This window comes from Macaca nemestrina, chromosome 15, assembly GCF_043159975.1.
Source record: "Macaca nemestrina isolate mMacNem1 chromosome 15, mMacNem.hap1, whole genome shotgun sequence".
Taxonomy (NCBI): domain Eukaryota; kingdom Metazoa; phylum Chordata; class Mammalia; order Primates; family Cercopithecidae; genus Macaca; species Macaca nemestrina.
In genome coordinates this window covers 58959579-58980516 of record NC_092139.1, presented here as the reverse complement: position 1 = coordinate 58980516, position 20938 = coordinate 58959579, and the positions used below count along the sequence as shown (strand labels likewise).

The window sequence follows — 20938 nt, the reverse complement described above, 5'->3', positions numbered from 1 at the left end:
CCCCTTTTCTCTTATTCTGAAAACTGCTGGTAATGTCAATTACCCTTTTGCTCCATTCTTCAATATGAAAACTGTTTCAAAATAACAGTAACAAAATTATTACTAATAATATGATTAGTAAAAACAGGTTAAGAACTCTTTGCAATTCTTTTGTCCTCAGAACATATGTACCAGGAATATACAATTTATGTGTTTTAAAGTAATGTAAATAACTCCTGGATTCAGGTAAAATGGTACAGTAGGAAACATCAGGAATCTGTCTCCCTACGTCCACAACAACTGCACGAGCAGACTCTGTCTGACGTCAGTATTTTGGAACTCTGGAGTCTACTGAAGGCTTGAGGTTGGAGCTTTGACAAACATTCACTGCAATTTACTGTCCATTTTGCCTCTTAGCATAGCAACAGCTAACCATCCCCTGTTCCTAGCTTTGTGGCAGGCCACAGAGCATGTTTTTGGAGTAGCTTGTACATGGGTTGCTGGAGCAGAGTGTGCAAAAAGCACCCTGCTCCTCCCTGCTGATTGCTGTTTCTGATCACAGAGGCGCAAATGATGAGGCTGGCAGACATTTTTGTCATACCTTCTCAAAGGCTGCAAGACCCTCCCACATTCCACTGAAGTGAATTCCAGGGGATTTAAAGGGCTAGCACCAGCCCTGTGCGGTGGCTCACGCCTGTAATCCCAGCACTTTGGGAGGCCGAGACGGACGGATCATGAGGTCAGGAGATCGAGACCATCCTGGCTAATATGATGAAACCCTGTCTCTACTAAAAAAAAAAATACAAAAAATTAGCCGGGCGTGGTGGCAAGCGCCTGTAGTCCCAGCTACTCGGGAGGCTGAGGCAGGAGAATGGCATGAACCCAGGAGGTGGAGCTTGCAGTGAGCGGAGATCGGGCCACTGCACTCCAGCCTAGGCGACAGACAGAGCGAGACTCCACCTCAAAAAAAAAAAAAGAAAAAAAAGTAAATAAATAAATAAATAAAAATAAAGAGCTAGCACCATTTTCCCACCCCCATTCATTTTTCTTTTTTCCCCCTTTCAGGAGCCAGACATTAAAAGCAACTGTGTATACAGTAAAAATTAGAAAGTGATCATGCATGTCCAAGGAAAGGCATGGGTTCAATAAAGATTTGGGCCAGGCATGGTGGCTCACGCCTGTAATCCCAGCACTTTGGGAGGCCGAGGTGGGTGGATCACGAGGTCAGGAGATCGAGACCATCCTGGCTAACATGGTGAAACCCCGTCTCTACTAAAAATACAAAAAAATTAGCCAGGCGTAGTGGCGGGTGCCTGTAGTCCCAGCTATTCAGGAGGCTGAGGCAGGAGAATGGCGTGAACCCGGGAGGCGGAGGTTGCGGTGAGTCGAGATCACACCACCAAAATGAAAAATTCACTTGAGAGATTCAAAGACAGATTGGAGCAGGCAGAAGAATAAGCAAATGTGAAGACAGGACAACAGAAATGACTAAGTCTGAAGAACAAAAAGAAAAAAAGACCGAAGAAAAGGACGAAGCCTGAGAGACCTAACGGGCACCATCAAGCAAAACAAGAAAAGAAAGACAAAGGGGCAGAGAGAATCTTTGAAGAAATAATAACTGAAAACTCCTTAAATTTGATAAAATACATAAATATAAACATCAAAGAAGCTCAACAAACTACCAGATGAACTCAAAGAGACTCGCAATGAGATGCATTATAATCAAACTTTCAAAAGACAAAGAATCTTGAAAGTAGCAAGAGAGGGCTGGGCAGGGTGGCTCACACCTGTAATCTCAGCATTTTGGGAGGCCAAGTTGGGATTATCACTTGAGGCCAAGAGATTGAGACCAGCCTAGGCAACATACTGAGACCTCACCTGTACAAAAAGTTTAATTCGGCCTGGCGCGGTGGCTCACGCCTGTAATCCCAGCACTTTGGGAGGCCGAGGTGAGTGGATCACGAGGTCAGGAGATCGAGACCATCCTGGCTAACAGGGTGAAACCCCGTCTCTACTAAAAATACCCCCCCAAAAAAATTAGCTGGGCATGGTGGCGGGTGCCTGTAATCCCAGCTACTTGGGAGGCTGAGGCAGGAGAATGATGTGAACCCTGGAGGTGGAGGTTGCAATGAGCTGAGATCACGCCACTGCACTCCAGCCTGGGTGACAGAGTGAGACTTAACTCTACAAAAAGCTTTTTCTGTTTTTTTGTTTTGTTTTGTTTAGATGGAATCTCGCTCTGTCATCCATGCTGGCGCGCAGTGGAGCGATCTTGGCTCACTGCAACATCTGCCTCCCGGGTTCAAGCAATTCTCCTCCCTCAGCCTTCTGAGTAGCTAGGACTACAGGCGTGCGCCACCACACCCAGCTAATTTTTGTATTTTTTAATAGAGATGGGGTTTCATCATGTTGGTCAGGCTGGTCTCGAACTCCTGACCTCATGAACTGCCTGCCTCAGCCTCCAAAAGTGCTGGGATTATAGGCGTGAGCCACCACACCTGGCCCCAAAAAGTTTAAAAATTAGCCAGGCTTGGAAGTATGTGCCTCTAGTCCTAGCCACTTGGGAGGCTGAGGTGGATTGCTTCAGCCCAGGAGTTTGAGATTACAGTGAGCTATGATTGTGCCACTGCGGTTCATCCTGCTTGACACAGTGAGACCCTGTCTCTAAAACATTCAAAAAGAAAGCAGCAAAAGATAAGTCAGTCATCACATACCTGGGATCCTCAATAAGATTTTCACCAGATTTCTTATTACAAACTTTGGAGGCCAGAAGGCAGTGAGCCAATATATTCAAAGTACTAAAAAAATAACATCGCCAACCAAGAATCCTATATATGGTAACTATCATAAGACAGTAACTTGAACCCATGTTAAGAAATAAAGATCTGACCGGGCGCGGTGGCTCAAGCCTGTAATCCCAGCACTTTGGGAGGCCAAGACGGGCGGATCACGAGGTCAGGAGATCGAGACCATCCTGGCTAACATGGTGAAACCCCGTCTCTACTAAAAAATACAAAAAAACTAGCCGGGCGAAGTGGCGGGCGCCTGTAGTCCCAGCTACTTGGGAGGCTGAGGCAGGAGAATGGCGTAAACCCGGGAGGCGGAGCTTGCAGTGAGCTGAGATCCGGCCACTGCACTCCAGCTTCGGTGACAGAGCCAGACTCCGTCTCAAAAAAAAAAAAAAAAAAAGAAATAAAGATCTCAATATAAGTAAATGCTGTGTCTGAATGTGTCCCCAAAAATCAATGTGGTAGAAACTTAATCCCCAATTCAACAGTGTTGGGAGGTGGGGACTTTGGTGAGGTGGTTAGGGCACAAGGGTTCTGCCTTCATAAATGGATTTATGCCATTATAAAATGACTTGATGGAAGGAGTTTGGTCCTTTTTGTCCTTCCAGCTTCTACCACGCAAGGACACTGCATTTCAGTCCTCCAGAGGATGCAGCATTCAAGGCACCACATTGGAAGCAGAGTGTAGCCCACAGAAGACAAATGAATCTGCTGGCACTTTGATCTTGGCTTCCAGAATTAACTGAGACAGGCTGGCTGGGCACAGTGGCTCAAGCCTATAATCCCAACACTGAGAGGCTGAGGCAGGAGGACTGCTTGAGGCTAGGAGTTCAAGACTACCCTTGGCAATACAGCAAGGTCACGTCTCTACAAAAAAAAATTTTTTTTTTTTTTTTTGAGAGGGAGTCTCGCTCTGTCGCCCAGGCTGGAGTGCAGTGGCCAGATCTCAGCTCACTGCAAGCTCCGCCTCCCGGGTTCACGCCATTCTCCTGCCCCAGCCTCCCGAGTAGCTGGGACTACAGGCGCCCGTCACCTCGCCCAGCTAGTTTTTTGTATTTTTTTAGTAGAGACAGGGTTTCACCGTGTTAGCCAGGATGGTCTCGATCTCCTGACCTCGTGATCCGCCCGTCTCAGCCTCTACAAAGAATTTAAACATTAACCAGGCATGGTAGTGCATGCCTGTAAGTTATAGCTACTCAGGAGGCCGAGGCAGGAGGATTGACTGAGTCCAGGAGTTCAAGGCTATAGTGAACTATGATTGTACCACCACACCCCAGCCTGGGTGACAAACGGAGCAATACCTTGTCTCTTCAAAAAAAAAAAAGAAAAGAAAAGAAAAAAATTACTGTCATTAGAAATTACCTACTCTCAGGTATTTTGTTTTAGCTGCTCAAATGGACTAAGACAGTGAATACATGGAGAATTCTAAAACCTAGCAATATTGTAACATTTTATAACTCTATTTTTTGTTGGTTTTCTTTTTCTGGGAGGGAGAGCAGGGAGACACATTCTGTCGCCCAGGTTGGAGTGCAATTGTGCGATCCCAGTTCACTGCAATCTCTGCCTCCTGGTTCAAGTGATTCTCCTGCCTCAGCCTCCTGAACAGCAGAAACTACAAGCTCGTGCCACCACACCCGGCTAATATTTTGTAATTTTAGTAGAGATGGGGTTTTGCCATGTTGCCCAGGCTGGTCTCAAATTTGTGAGCCACCCACCTCGGACTCCCAAAGTGCGAGGATTACAGGCGTAAGAGCCACCACCCCCGGCCCCTATTTTTTGTTTTTAACATGATTTCAGTGACTAACACATTTTAAAAACAACACTGATTAGTCTAAAAGCTAGTATTACTGTAACTTCGCAAACCTACATTTTGTTTTCTACACAATTTAAGAAACTAATGCATTTAAAAGATTTATCAGTTTACGTTTTGGGGCTCACAACATATAAAGATGTAGTTTTGTGATATCAACAATAGAAAAAAATAAGGATGAAGCTTGGAAGGATCAGAATTTTGGTATGTTACTGAAGTCAAGCTGCTGTAAGTTGAAATTAAAGTGTTATAATTTTAAGATACTAAATGTACTAGCTATCACTAACCACAAAGAAAATAGCTATAGAATATAGTTGGTCCTCTGTGTCTGTGGGTTCTGGATCAAAACATTTTTTAAACAAATGGATGGTTGTATCTGCACTGAACATGTACAGACTTTTTCCTTATTGTTATTGCCTAAAAATGATATGGTATAACAACTGTATCTATGGCATTTATATTGTATAAGGTATTGTAAGTAATCTAGAGATGATTTAAAGTATACAACAGCATGTATCTAGGTACTATTCAAATACCATACTACTTTATATAAGGGACTTGAGAATCATGGATCTTGGTACCTTTAGGGGGTAATGAGGAAATAAGAAAGAAATCTAAATGTTTCAAAAAATCAACTAAATACTGAAGAAGGCAATAATGCAGGAAATGAGAGACAAAAAAGTTATAATTTCCTAGTCCATTGCAAGGAAAAAAAGCTATAAGGCATATAGAAAAACAACAAAATGACAGAAGTCCTTCCTTATCAGTAATTATGTTAAAGGGAATGGATTAAATTCTTTAAGCAAAAGACAGAGATTAGCAGAATGGATTAAACAAAAGGATCCAATCACATGTTGTCTACAAGACACTCACTATAGACCCAAAGACACAAACATTAATAGATTGAAAGTGAAAGGGTGGAAGAAGATATTCTATGCAAATAGCCGCCAAAAGAGAACCAGGGTGGCTATACTAATATTACCTATAATGGACTTTAAATTTAAAGTTTACCAGAGACAAAAAAGAATATTATATATTACAGAATATATAAAAATATAATATTATGTAATAAATTAACATATAATAAACATAATATATAACATAATATGTAATAAATATATAATACAAAGAAGAAGATATAACAAGTATAGACACACCTAATAACAATTCATCTGCCAGGTGTGGTGGCTCACGCCTATAATCCCAGCACTTCGGGAGGCCGAGGTAGGCAGATCTCCTGAGGTCAGGAATTTGAGACCAGCCTGACCAACATGGCAAAACCCCATCTCTACTAAAAATATAAAAATTAGCAGGCCGGGCGCGGTGGCTCAAGCCTGTAATCCCAGCACTTTGGGAGGCCGAGACGGGTGGATCACGAGGTCAGGAGATCGAGACCATCCTGGCTAACACAGTGAAACCCCGTCTCTACTAAAAAATACAAAAAACTAGCCGGGCGAGGTGGCGGGCGCCTGTAGTCCCAGCTACTCGGGAGGCTGAGGCAGGAGAATGGCGTAAACCCGGGAGGCGGAGCTTGCAGTGAGCTGAGATCCGGCCACTGCACTCCAGCCCGGGTGACAGAGCGAGACTCCGTCTCAAAAAAAAAAAAAAAAAAAAAAAAAAAAAAAAAAAAATTAGCCAGGCATGGTGGCATGTGCCTGTAATCCCAGCTACTCGGGAGGCTGAGGCAGGAGAATCGCTTGAACTCGGGAGGCGGAGGTTGTAGTGAGCCAAGATCACACCACTGCACTCCAGCCTGGACAACAGAGCAAGACTCTGTCTCAAAAAAAAAAATAGTAATAATAATACAAAAATTAGCCAGGCGTGGTGGTGCAGTCCTGTAATCCCAGTAACTTGGGAGGCTGAGGCAAGAGTATCACCTGAACTCGCAAGGCAGAGGTTGCGGTGAGCCGAGATCGTGCCACACTGCCTGGGCAACGGAGTGAGACTCCGTCACACAAAAAGAAAGAAAGAAGAAAGAAAAGAAAGAAAAGAAAAGAAAAGAAAAAAAAGAAAAGAGAGAAAATCACAAGGAAAATCTGAAAATACTTACAGGTGAAAAAACAAAAACATAACACATCAAAATGTATGGAATGCAGCAAAAGCAGTACTAATTGAAAAATTTACAATTACAACCATAAACACCTACATTAAAAAACAGGACAGATTTCACGGCCAGGCGCGGTGGCTCACGCCTGCAATTCCAGCACTTTGGGAGGTTGAGGCAGCAGATCATTTGAGGTCAGGAGTTCAAGACCAGCCTGGCCAACACGGCAAAACCCTGTCTCTACTAAAAATACAAAAATTAGCTGGGCATGGAGGCACATTCCTATAGTCCTGGGTACTCTACTCGGGAGGCTGTGGTGGAAGGATCGCTTGAACCCAGGAAACGGAGGTTGCAGTAAGCTGAGATGGCACCACTGCACTCCAGCCTGGAAAACACAGTGAGACTCTGTCTCAAAAACAAAAACAAGGCCAGGCATGGTGGCTCACACCTGTAATCCCAGTACTTTGTGAGGCCAAGGTGGGTGTATCATTTGAGGTAAGGAGTTGGAGACCAGACTGGACAATACAGTAAAATCATCTCTCTACCAAAAAATACAAAAATTAGCCAGGCGTGGTGGTGCACCCTATAGTCCCAGCTACTCGGGAGGCTGAGGCATGGGAATCGCGTGAACCCTGGAGGCAGAGGATGAAGTGAGCTGAGATTGTGCCACTGCACTACAGCCTGGGTAACAGAGTGAGATCCTGTCTCAAAAAAAAAAAAAAAAAAGAAAAAAGAAACAAAAACAAAAGAAGACAAATTTCAAACCAACCACCTAACTTTACACCTTAAGGAACCAGAAAAAGAAAAGCAAGCTAAACCTAAAGCTAGAAGGAGGAAATAATGATTAGAGCAGACATTAATAAATAAAGAATAGAAACACAATAGAGAAAACCAATAAAACCAAAATTTGGTTATTTTAAAAGGTCAGTAAAACTTACAAACCTTTAGCTAGACAGACTAAGAATAAAAGAAGGCTCAAATTACAAAAATCATAAATGAAAGTGAGGACATTACTACCAATCCTATAGAAATAAAAAGGGTTCTAAGAGTCCTATGAACAATTGTACACCAACAAATTGGAAAACCTAGATGAAATGGACAAATTCCCAGAAACACAAACCTACAAAGACTGAATGATGAAGAATTAGTAAACTGGAATAGACCTATAGCTAGCAAGGAGACTAAATGACTAATCAAAAATCTCTCAATAAAGAAAACGCTGAACCTGATGACTTCACTGGGTAATTCTTTTTTTTTTTTTTGAGATGGAGTCTTGCTCTGTCACCCAGGCTGGAGTGCAGTGGCCGGATCTCAGCTCACTGCAAGCTCCGCCTCCCGGGTTCACGCCATTCTCCTGCCTCAGTCTCCCGAGTAGCTAGGACTACAGACGCCCGCCACCTCGCCCGGCTAGTTTTTTGTATTTTTTAGTAGAGACGGGGTTTCACCGTGTTAGCCAGGATGGTCTCGATTTCCTGACCTCGTGATCCGACCATCTCGGCCTCCCAAAGTGCTGGGATTACAGGCTTGAGACACCGTGCCCGGCTTCACTGGGTAATTCTATCAAACATTTCAAGAACACCAATTCTTCTCAAGCTTTTCTAAAAAATATAAAAGGGGCCGGGCGCGGTGGCTCAAGCCTGTAATCCCAGCACTTTGGGAGGCCGAGACGGGCGGATCACGAGGTCAGGAAATCGAGACCATCCTGGCTGACACTGTGAAACCCCGTCTCTACTAAAAAATACAAAAAACTAGCCGGGCGAGGTGGCGGGCGCCTGTAGTCCCAGCTACTCGGGAGGCTGAGGCAGGAGAATGGCGTGAACCCGGAAGGCGGAGCTTGCAGTGAGCTGAGATCCGGCCACTGCACTCCAGCCTGGGTGGCAGAGCGAGACTCCGTCTCAAAAAAAAAAAAAAAAAAAATATATATATATATATATAAAAGGAGGGAACACCTCCCTAACTCATTTTATGAGGCCAGCATTACCCTAATACGAAAGCCAGAAAAGATACTCCAAGAAAACTACAGACCAATGTCCCTTATGAACACTGATGCAAAAATTCTCAACACAGGCCGGGCATGGTGGCTCACGCCTGTAATCCCAGCACTTTGGGAGGCCGAGGCGGGCAGATCACCTGAGGTCGGGAGTTCAAGACCAGCCTGACTAACATGGAGAAACCCCATCTCTACTAAAAATACAAAATTAGCCAGGCGTGGTGGCACATGCCTATAATCCCAGCTACTTGGGAGGCTGAGGCAGGAGAATCGCTTGAACCCAGGAGGCAGAGGTTGTGTGGTGAGTCAAGATCATGCCATTGCACTCCAGCCTGGGCAACCAGACTGAAACTCCATCTCAAAAAATAAAAATAAAAAACATTCTCAACGTAATAGTATCAAATCAAATTCAGCAGCATAGTAAAAGAGTTCATCATAAATCAATTGAGATTTATTCTTGGAATGCAAGGACAATTCAAGATATGAAAATCAATCAATTTAATATAAGTCATTAACAGAACAAAGGGAAAAAACCAACATGATCATTTCAACTGATACAGAAAAAGCATTTGACAAAATTCAACTTCCTTTCATAAAAATACTCAACCAACTAGGAAGAGAAGATAACTATACATCAACATAATAAAAGCCATATATGAAAACTCCACAGCAAACATCATATTCAATGGTGAAAGACTGAAAGCTGGCCAGGCGCGGTGGCTCACGCCTGTAATCCCAGCACTTTGGGAGGCCAAGGCAGGTGGATGATGAGGTCAGGAGTTCGAGACGAGCCTGGCCTACACGGTGAAACCCTGTCTCTTATAAAAATACAAAAATTAGCCAGGCATGATGGCATGTGCCTGTAGTCCCAGTTGCTCAGGAGGCTGTGGCAGGAAAATCGCTTGAACCTGGGAGGTGGATGTTGAAGTGAGCTGAGATCACGCCACTGCACTCCAGCCTGGGCAACAGAGCAAGACTCTGTCTCAAAAAGAAAAAGAAAGACTGAAAGATTTTCCTCTAAGTTCACTAACAAGGCAAAGATTTCTGCTTTTGCCACTTCTATTCAACATATAACTGAATGTTACAGTCAGAGTAATTAGACAAGACAAAGAAATAGGATTCTAAATTAAAAAGGAAGAACTAAAATTACCTGTTTGAAGATGATATGATCTTACATGTAGAAAATTCTAATGATTCCACAAAAAACTTTTAGAACTAATAAATGAATTCAGCACAGTAACAGGATGCAAAGTCAACACACAAAAATCAGTTGCATTTCTATATACTTACAATGACTAATCTGAAAATAAAAATTATGAAAATAATTCAATTTATCAGTGTGAAAAGAATAAAATATACAGAAATTAAATTAACGAAGGAGATGAAAGATTTGTACAATGAAAACTAAAAAACACTGCCAAAGAAAATTAAAGATGACATCAACAATTGGAAACACATCCCATATTCATGGATTGGAAGATTTAATATTAAGATTTGGGTAGTGTCAACACTACCCAAAGTGATCTACACAATCCCTACTATCATCTCAAAGGTGTCTTTTGGAGAAAGACACCTTTTTCCATGAGAAAAACCCATCCTACAATGCATATAAAATCTCAAGGGATCTCAAATAGTGAAAACAACCTTAAAAAAGAGGAATGGGGCTGGATGTGGTGGCTCATGCCTGTAATCCAGCACTCTGGGAGGCCGAGGTGGGCGGATCACTTGACGTCAGGAGTTCGAGACCAGCCTAGCTAACATGGTGAAACCTCGTCTCTACTAAAAATATAAAAAATTAGCCAGGCATGGTGGTAGGCGCCTTTAGTCTCAGATACTTGGGAGGCTGAGAAAGGAGAATCACTTGAACCCAGGAGGTAGAGGTTGAACTGAGCCAAGATCGTGCCACTGTACTCCAGCCTGGGCAACAGACCAAGACTTCATCTCAAAAAAAAAAAAAAAGAGGAATGAAGGTAGAGGACCCAAAATCCCTAATTTAAACTTACTGCAAAGCTACAATAACCAAAATACTACAGTTCTGGCATAAAGACAGATGTGTATATAAAAAAAATTTGTTTACGACAGATGTATAGAACAATGGAATAGGATAAAGAGATAAAAACTAACCCTTGCCTACATAGTCAAATGATTTTTGACAAGGGTGTCAAAATCATTCACAATGGGGAAAGGGCAGTCTTATTAAGAAATTATGCTTGGGGCCGGGCGCGGGGCTCAAGCCTGTAATCCCAGCACTTTGGGAGGCCGAGACGGGCGGATCACGAGGTCAGGAGTTCGAGACCATCCTGGCTAACACGGTGAAACCCCGTCTCTACTAAAAAATACAAAAAACTAGCCGGGCGAGGTGGTGGGCGCCTGTAGTCCCGGCTACTCGGGAGGCTGAGGCAGGAGAATGGCGTAAAAACCCGGGAGGCGGAGCTTGCAGTGAGCTGAGATCCGGCCACTGCACTCCACCCTGGGCGACATAGCGAGACTCCGTCTCAAAAAAAAAAGAAATTATGCTTGGAAAGCTAGATTTCCACATGCAAAAAAATAAAGTTGGACCATCACCTAACACCATACAAAAATTAACTCGAAATGGATCAAAGACTGAAATGTAAATGTAAAACAACATAACACTTAGAAGAAAATACAGGTCAAAAGTTTTATGACAATATATTTAGCAATGATTTCCGGGCTATGACTCCAAAGGCACAGCCAACAAAACAAAAAAGTTGGCTGGGTGCGGTGGCTCATGCCTATAATCCCTGCACTTTGGGAGCCTCAGGTGGGTGGATCACCTGAGGTCAGGATTTCAAGACTAGCCTGGCCAACATGATGAAACCCCATCTCTACTAAAAATACAAAAATTAGCTGGGTGTGGTGGCGCATGCCTGTAATCCCAGCTACTCAAGAGGCTGAGGCAGGAGAATTGCTTGAACCCAGGAAGCGGAGGTTGCAGTGAGCTGAGATCACGCCACTGCACTCCAGTCTGGGCAACAAGAGCAAAATTCCATCTCAAAAAAAAAAACTGACAAACTGGGCGGCATGAAAATTTTAAAATATTAACATGACACTGAAGGAAGAAAATAGAAAAAGAAAAAGAAAAAGAAAAAAAAAAAAGATACTATCAACAGCATAAAAAGGCAACCCAGAGAATGGGAGAAAATATTTGCAAATAATATATCTGATAACAAATTAATATATTGAATACATAAAGGATTTCTAAATCTCCACAACAACAACATCCTATTTGAAAATGGGCCCCATAAAGGGGGCCAATTACTTAAATAAACATTTCTTCAAAGAAGACATAGGAATAGCTAATAAGCATAAGAAAAGAAGCTCTACATCACTAATCGTTAGGGAAATAAAAGTCAAAACCACATTTTTACATCCTTTAGGATGGCTATGATTAAAAAACAGAACAAGGCCAGGCATGGTGACTCATGCCTCTGGGAGGCTGAGGCAGGAGGATCACCTGAGGTAAGGAGTTCAAGACCAGCCTGGCCAAAATGGTGAAACATTGTCTCTACTAAAAATACAAAAATTAGCCAAGTGTGGTGCACCTGTAATCCCAGCTACTCAGGAGGCTGAGGCGGGAGAATCACTTGAACCCAGGAGGTGGAAGTTGCAGTGAGCTGAGATCACGCCACTGCACTCCAGCCTGGGTGACAAGAGCGAAACTCTGTCTCAAAAACAAAACAAAACAACCCAAAATATTTAGTGTTGATGAGGATGTGGAGAAATTGGAACCCTTGTGTAATGTTGGAATGTAAAATGGTATGGCTGCTGCGGACAGCAGTATGACAATTCCTCAAACATAGTATTACCATATGATCTAGTAATTCCACTCTGGATATATGTCCCCCAAAATTAAAAGCAGAGTCTCAAAGAGATTTATATATCCACGTTCATAGCAGCATTAATCATAAAATGATACCTAAAATAAAGAAGCAACCCAGTGTCCATTGATGGATAAATGGATAAGCAAAATGTGGTATAGCCAGACAAGGAATATTACTCATCCTTAAAAAGGAAGGAAATTCTGGGCCAGGCGCAGTGGCTCATGCCTGTAATCCCAGCACTTTGGGAGGTCAAGGAGGGAGAATCACCTGAGGTCGGGAGTTCGAGACCAGCCTGACCAACATGGAGAAACCCCGTCTCTACTAAAGATACAAAATTAGCTGGGTGTGGTGGCGCATGCCAGCTACTTGGGAGGCTGAGGCGGGAGAACTGCTTGAACCTGGGAGGTGGAGGTTGCAGTGAGCCAAGATAGCGCCATTGTACTCCAGCCTGGGCAACAAGAGCAAAACTCCGTCTCAAAAAAAAAAAGAAAAAATTGTGCAATGGCACCTCAGCTCACTGCAACCTCTGCCTCCCAAGTTTAAGCGATTCTTCTGCCTCAGCCTCCCCAGTAGCTGGGATTACATGCATGCGCCACCACGCCCGGCTAATTTTGTATCTTTAGTAGAGACGGGGTTTCTCCATGCATGCGCCACCACGCCCGGCTAATTTTGTATCTTTAGTAGAGACGGGGTTTCTCCATGTTGGTCAGGCTAGTCTTGAACTCCCGACCTCAGGTGATTCTCCCTCCTCGGCCTCCCAAAGAGCTGGGATTACAGGCATGAGCCACCGGGCCTGCCTGGAAATTCTGACACAAATTCTACCACAGATACCACAGAAATAAACCCTGAAGATATTATGCTAAGTGAAATAAGCCAGTCACAAAAAGACAAATACTTGTCATTTGTAGCTTCTCAGAAATTATTTTCTTTTTTTTTTTTTTTTTTTTTTTTGAGACGGAGTCTCGCTGTGTCTCCCAGGCTGGAGTGCAGTGGCGTGATCTCGGCTCACTGCAAGCTCCGCCTCCTGGGTTCACGCCATTCTCCCGCCTCAGCCTCCCAAGTAGCTGAGACTACAGGCGCCCGCCACCACGCCCGGCTAGTTTTTTGTATTTTTAGTAGAGACGGGGTTTCACCATGTTAGCCAGGATAGTCTCGATCTCCTGACCTCGTGATCCACCCGCCTCGGCCTCCCAAAGTGCTGGGATTACAGGCTTGAGCCACCACGCCCGGCCAGAAATTATTTTCTAATGAGAACAAAAGAAAACAAAAAGACAAATCATGCATGATTCCACTCACATGAACTAGTTATAGTAGTCAAAATCATAGAGACAGATGGTAGAATGGTGGTTGCTGGGGATGGGAGGCGGGGGTATTGAGAAGTTATTGTTTAATGAGTATAGAGTTTCAATTTTAAAAGATGAAAAAAATCTGGATATGGATGGTGGTGACCGTTGCAAAACAATATGAAAGTTGCAAAAAATATAGAAAATTAAACAATATTTAATACCACTTAAATGTACATTTAAAAATAGCTAAGGCCAGGCGCGTTGGCTCACGCCTGTAATTCCAGCACTTTGGGAGGCTGAGGCGGGAGGATCACGAGGTCAGGAGATCGAGACCATTCTAACACAGTGAAACCCCGCCTCTACTAAAAAGACAAAAAAATACAAAAAATTAGCTGGGCATGGTGGCCTGTAGTCCCAGCTACTGGGGAAGCTGAGGTAGGAGAATGGCGTGAACCCAGGAGGCGGAGCTTGCAGTGAGCCCAGATCGCGCCCCTGCTCTCCAGCCTGGGCGACAGGGCGAGACTCTGAATCAAAAAAAAAAAAAAAAATAGCTAAAATGGCAGATTTTATATGTATTTTACAATTTAAAAAACAGAAAAAAATTAAACAAAATGAAACAAAAATACTTCCTGTTTTGACTAATCCACCAACTTGAAAGACATTTGTTTCATTTTACTTTCAAAATTTAGGGATTGATTTCCCATTTTGATTTAACTTTGTTTTAGTAATAGATAAAACATTTATAGTGTTCCATAGTCAAAACTATTAAAACAGGTATATTCAGAAAATTATAGCTCTTCCATCGTATTCTGTCATCCCCCTATAGGTAGCTTGATTTGGTCTATGCTTCTTTTCTATTTTAATAGAAGCTAACACATATTCATATACTCCCCTCTTCTTAAAAGGTAGCACAATCTACACGTTAAAGAAAAATGCATTTTAAAAAGATATACATACTTCAATATATAGGCTTTTTGGTGGTTTCACATCCTGTGTAATGTCCAAACCTTCGTCTCCTCCCAGTGACCTCATATAAGTAGCAAGAGATCTTTTATAATTATTAAACCACTCCATCTGCAAACATAGAGATGATCATTTGACAAAATTCTAAGAAAACTTACACACATTGCGTACTCATCCATTTGAAAACAGTACACATCCCAACACAAATCACTATTGTAACCATTCATTCATTTATGCTAAAATATTATTAATTGCCTCCTATGATATAGCCATTGGTCTGGGTACTTAGGATGAATTATTCAATAAAGTGAACAAAATTCTCTGTTCTCAGAGAGATTACATTTCAGCATACTTAATAATAAGCCTTAGGAATCTTTGACCAGAAACAGAACCAAGAAAAAGATGCCATTTCAGAATTATATCTTCAAACTCTGCATTATTGCTATTTCTGAAAACTATAAAACATTGTTAAGAAAACCCAAATGTCCACCAACTGATGAATGGATATGTGCCCATATGATGGAACATTATTCAACCATAAGTAGCAACGAAGTTCTGAAACATATTGCCATTACCACATGAAAGACAAAAGGCCACATATTACATGATCCTACTCATATGAAAAACCTGTAATAGGGAAATCTATAGAGACAGAAAGTAGATTCGGGATTTCCAGGAGCTGGGAGGAGGGAAGAAAATATTGAGTAAATATAAAGGGGACAGGGCTTATTTGTAGGGTGATGAAAATATTCTCAAATAAGATGGTGGTACTGGATACACAACAACTCTGAATATACTAAAAACCACTGCATTGTACAATTTAAGATGGTAAACTTCACAGTGTATGAATCATATATCAGTAAATCTATTTTTAAAAATGTTGAAAAAAATGAAAGACCTAAATATATACCACATTCACAGACTGGATGATTCAATATTGTAATAATGTCAACAATCTATAGATTCAATTCAATCTCAATCAAAATCTTAACTTTCTTTAAAATGGAACCTGACAAACTGAGTCTAAATTTTACATGGAAGTGCAAAGGGCTAAAAATAGTTGAAATGCTCTCAAAAAAGAACAAGAGGGGAACTTGCTCCAACTATACTATATAGTTACAGTAATTACAACAGTGGAATTGGTATAAGAACAGATAGACTAGCATTAACAGAAGAAAAAGTCCTCCCATTCAAAATCCACAGGAATACTGACACTCAGTGTATGATGAAGGTGGTACCATGCACACAGTGATGGGAGAGGCACATCTGTTCAATACATGGTGGTGGGTCATCTCAGTATCTATATTCAAAATGAAGCATACTTCCTATAGTATACACAAAACTTCATCCCAGTACTGTAGATCTCTTTGTAAAAGGTAAAATATAGCTCCTAAAAGATTACACAGAAAAATATCTTGGGGGGCTGAGGCAGGAGAATGGCGTGAACCTGGGAGGCGGAGCTTGCAGTGAGCTGAGATTGTGGCCACTGCACTCCAGCCTGGGCTACAGAGCGAGACTCCGTCTCAAAAAAAAAAATTCTTAATATCCTCTGGGTAGGCTGGGCACGGTGGCTCACGCCTGTAATCCCAGCACTTTGGGAGGCCAAGGCGGGCATATTGCTTGAGGACAGGAGTTCAAGACCAGCCTGGCAAACATGGTGAAACCCCACCTCCACTAATAATACAAAAATTAGCCAGGCATGGTGGCACACACCTGTAGTCCCAGCTACTCCGGAGGCTGAAGCAGGAGATCACTTGAACCGGGGAGGCGGAGGTTGCACTGAGCCGAGATTGTGCTACTGCACTCCAGCCTGGGTGACAGAGTCAAACTGTGTCCAAAAAAAAAAAGGAAATACTATTCAGCAATAAAAAGGAATGAGCTCGGCCAGGCACAGTGGCTCACACCTGCAATCCCAGCACTTTGGAAGGCCTGAGCGGGTGGACCACCTGAGGTCGGGAGTTCAAGACTAGCCTGACCAACAAGGGAGAAACCCCGTCTCTGCTAAAAATACAAAAAATTAGCTAGGCGTGGTGGTGCATGCCTGTAATCCCAGCTGCTTGGGAGGCTGAGGCAGAATCGCTTGAACCCGGGAGGCGGGGGTTGCGATAAGCCAAATCACACCATTGCACTCTGGGTAGGCAATAGCCTGGGCAACAAGAGCAAAATATTCCATCAAAAAACAAAAATAAAAAAGAAGGAATGGGCTGGGCGCGGTGGTTCATGTCTGTAATCCCAGCACTTTGGGAGGCCAAGGAGGGCGGATCATGAGGTCAGGAGATCAAGACCACCCTGGCTGACACAGTGAAACCCCATCTCTACTTAAAAAAAAAATACAAAAAAAAAAACCTGGAGTCCCAGCTACTCAGGAGGCTGAGGCAGGAGAATGGCGCGAACCTGGGAGGCGGAGCTTGCAGTGAACCGAGATCGTGTCACTGTGCTCCAGCCTGGGTGACAGAGCAACACTCTGTCTCAAAAAAACAACAAACAAACAGGAATGAGCTCTTGCTAATATATCAAAAACAAGGAATGAGCTCTTGCTAATATTTCAACAGGTTAGAATCTCAAAAATATTGCATTTAGTGAAAGTCATCAATCATTAAAGGATACTGCATGAATCTATATGAAGTTCAAAAAATGGGCAACACTAAATTATAGTGTTTAGAAATGCAGGCTTAGGTGGTAAATAGCAAGTTTTTTTGGTTGCTGTTTTGTTTAAGACAGGGTCTCACCCTGTCACCCAGGTTGGAGTGCAGTGGCGCAATCTCGGCTTACTACAACCTCTGCCTCCCAAGCTCAAGCGATCCTCCCACCTCAGTATTCTGAGTAGCTGGGACCACAGGCGCACACCACCACACTTGGCTAAGTTTTTGTTTTTGTTTTTTTTCTTTTTTTGGTAGAGATGGGGTTTCACCCTGTTGTTCAAACTAGTCTCAAACTCGTGAGCTCAGGCAATCCATCCACCTCGGCCTCTCAAAGTGCTGGGATTCCAGGTGTGAGCCACTGCACCCAGAGCAATAAGATTTTTAAAAACAAGGAAGTGATCAGTCTGCACAAAAGCCAGGAGGGTAGTGATCACTGGCAGGAGGGACACAAAGGTTCTGGAGCAATGTTCTTTCCTGAACAGGGTGATGGATACATAGGAATTCCTCAGTGTTACATCGTTGGGCTGTACATGTTCGTTTTCTGCACCTTTCCAGATGTGTTTGCATGTGTCTGTTTTTATGTTAGATTTCACAATGCAAATGGTTAAATTAAGTGATTTTAAAAGATTTAAAAGGTATGTAGGCCAAGGTGGTAAAAACTGCATTGCCTTTTACAATACAAAGGATAAAAAAATGACATTTTGTATTGATAAGTATGAAGAAGAGTTCTCTGAGAAAGATCTTGCCAAATGAGTCAAACATGGGTGTCTCCACTGAGAACAGTAGAGTGTAACAGACCCCAAAGAGAAGATGAAGCCGGGTGCGGTGGCTCAAGCCTGTAATCCCAGCACTTTGGGAGGCCGAGACGGGTGGATCACGAGGTCAGGAGATCAAGACCATCCTGGCTAACACAGTGAAACCCCGTCTCTACTAAAAAATACAAAAAAACTAGCCGGGCGAGGTGGCGGGCGCCTGTAGTCCCAGCTACTCGGGAGGCTGAGGCAGGAGAATGGCGTAAACCCGGGAGGCGGAGCTTGCAGTGAGCTGAGATCCGGCCACTGCACTCCAGCCTGGGCAACAGAGCGAGACTCCGTCTCCAAAAAAAAAAAAAAAAAAAAAGAGAAGATGAAGTGGAAGAAAAATCAGAAGCTGTTTTGACAATGAGGGTGTTACCCTCATTTAGTCTTTTTCACAGATAAGAGGGCAATGTAGAATCAGCACATTACTTCCACAAAAGAACATACTGATATAGTCACAAATTTTTATTTTATTTTTCCTTATGGAAAAATATTAATAGGAAAGAAAAAATCCCTATTTTCACTCTCTCTCATATGTTAATGTCTTGAAGATTCTAAACAGAAACTTAGGAAATCAAAAAACAAAAGATGTTACTATTTTAAAAACATAAAAGATGTTACTATTTTGAAAAAAAAAGATGTTACTATTTTGAAATCAGATAGTAAGATTTTTACTTATAATCCATGTACTTTCATATTCTTTCAATGGTATTTTCTCTAAACATTATTAACACATGATCATCTGTTTCATGTCAGTAACCTTATTTTAGCTCTGCTTTTACTTTTATTGTTACCCTAAGTCAACAATATTGAGATCATCATTCCCTCTAATAAAGTGCTTACTGTATACCAGGAATTTGCTAAAATTTTAATATGCTTATTTTATTTACTCTGTCATTGCCCCATGATGTAACTAGTATTATTATCTTCTTTTTATTCATGAAGGAATGAAGCTTTGAGAATTAGATAATTCAGCAAAGGGCTCAGAGTTAACAAGGCAAGGATCTGAATTTAGGTGGCAGACTCAAGTCCACGTGCTTCAGTCACCCACTGAAGCACTATCCTTGGGTAACACAGATACCTATGATGACATTCAGACCTCATAGGCTCCTGTAAGTTGTCAGGGATACCTGGAAATATTCTTTGTTACTGGTCCAAAATGGTTGATGAAGTTGCCACCATGCAATTGCTCAAGCAGGGATGTCTGTGGTCTACTACAGAGTATATCTGTATTAATCTGTTCTCATTTTTAAGTTTTTCCAAAACACCACTAAGAGAATGAGACCATTAGGCCGGGCGTGGTGGCTCAAGCCTGTAATCCCAGCACTTTGGGAGGCCGAGACGGGTGGATCACGAGGTCACGAGATCGAGACCATCCTGGCTAACATGGTGAAACCCCGTCTCTACTAAAAATACAAAAAACTAGCCGGGCGAGGTGGCGGGCGCCTGTAGTCCCAGCTACTCAGGAGGCTGAGGCAGGAGAATGGCGTGAACCCGGGAGGCGGAGCTTGCAGTGAGCTGAGATCCGGCCACTGTGCTCCAGCCTGGGCGACAGAGCGAGACTCCGTCTCAAAAAAAAAAAAAAAAAAAAAAGAGAATGAGACCATGTATACTCCTTTTATTCTTTTTTTTTTTTTTTTGAGACAGGGTCTCACTCTCTCCCCCAGACTGGAGTGCAGGGGTGCGATCTCGGCTCATCGCCCCAGGCTCAAGCGATTGTTCTGCCTCAGCCTCCCTGAGTAGCTGGGATTACAGGTGCACGCTACCACACCCAGCTAATTTTTGTATTTTTAGTAGAAACGGGGTTTCACCATGTTGGCCAGGCTGGTATATTCCTTTTTATAGATGAGGTCACTGGGGTAGAAGGAAGTCATTTGCCAGTTTTGCAGTAATTCACAAACTCTTCCAAGAAACTCAGGTTTCACTATTCTCAAACAACTTAATCTCTAGGCCCATTAATATTATTTTATATAAGGCCGGGCGTTGTGGCTCATGCTTGTAATCCCAGCACTTTGGGAGGCTGAGGCGGGTGGATCACGAGGTCAGGAGTTCAAGACCCGCCTGGCCAATACAGTGAAACCCCGTCTCTACTAAAAATACAAAAAAATTAGTGGGGTGTAGTGGCGGGCACCTGTAATTCCAGCTACTCGGGAGGCTGAGGCAGGAGAATCGCTTGAACCCGGGAGGCATAGGTTTCAGCGAGCTGAGATCACGCCACTGCACTCCAGCCGGGGCAACAGAGCAAGACTCCATCTCAAAAAAAAAAATTATTTTATTTGCTGTTAACATTGTTTTATTTCATTAAAATAGAAACTGACTTTGGGAACTCAGTCATCACAGAAAACTGCCACCCTTACAGAAACAATGCCCAATATGAAATCTAATTGATGTGCTTGAATAAATGTAGCTTGTAATCATTTACAAAACTATAAAAAACATATTAATCACCAGGCGCTGTGGCTCACACCTGTAATCCCAGCACTTTGCGAGGCCGAGGGGGGCAGATAATGAGGTCAGGAGTTCGACACCAGCCTGGCCAACATAGTGAAACCCTGTCTCTACTAAAATACAAAAATTAGCTGGGCATGGTGGCAAGTACCTGTAATCACTGCTACTTGGCAGGCTGAGGCAGGAGAACTGCTTGAAGCCAGGAGGCGGAGTTGCAGGGAGCAGAGGTCACACCACTGCACTCCAGCCTGGGCAACAGAGCAAGACTCCATCTCAAAAAAATACATTAAAAAATTAATCTAAAATATTGTATGAGAAAAATCATTAAAGCTACTGTCGTTAGAGAAA

General features: G+C 42.8%; 1 protein-coding gene across 3 annotated transcripts in view; it reads right to left on the bottom strand.

The window, feature by feature from the left end:
- LOC105486727 (GINS complex subunit 1) overlaps positions 1-20938 on the bottom strand; it is a 48966-nt gene that overhangs the window by 12976 nt on the left and 15052 nt on the right. For all 3 annotated transcript variants that reach the window (XR_011613646.1, XM_071079756.1, XM_011749761.2), the window contains one exon: positions 14698-14814. Coding sequence is in view for 2 of the 3 variants with exons in the window: in XM_071079756.1 (XP_070935857.1) it covers positions 14698-14814 (117 nt within the window). In the remaining variant the exon portion in view is untranslated. The remainder of the gene's footprint in view (positions 1-14697; positions 14815-20938) is intronic.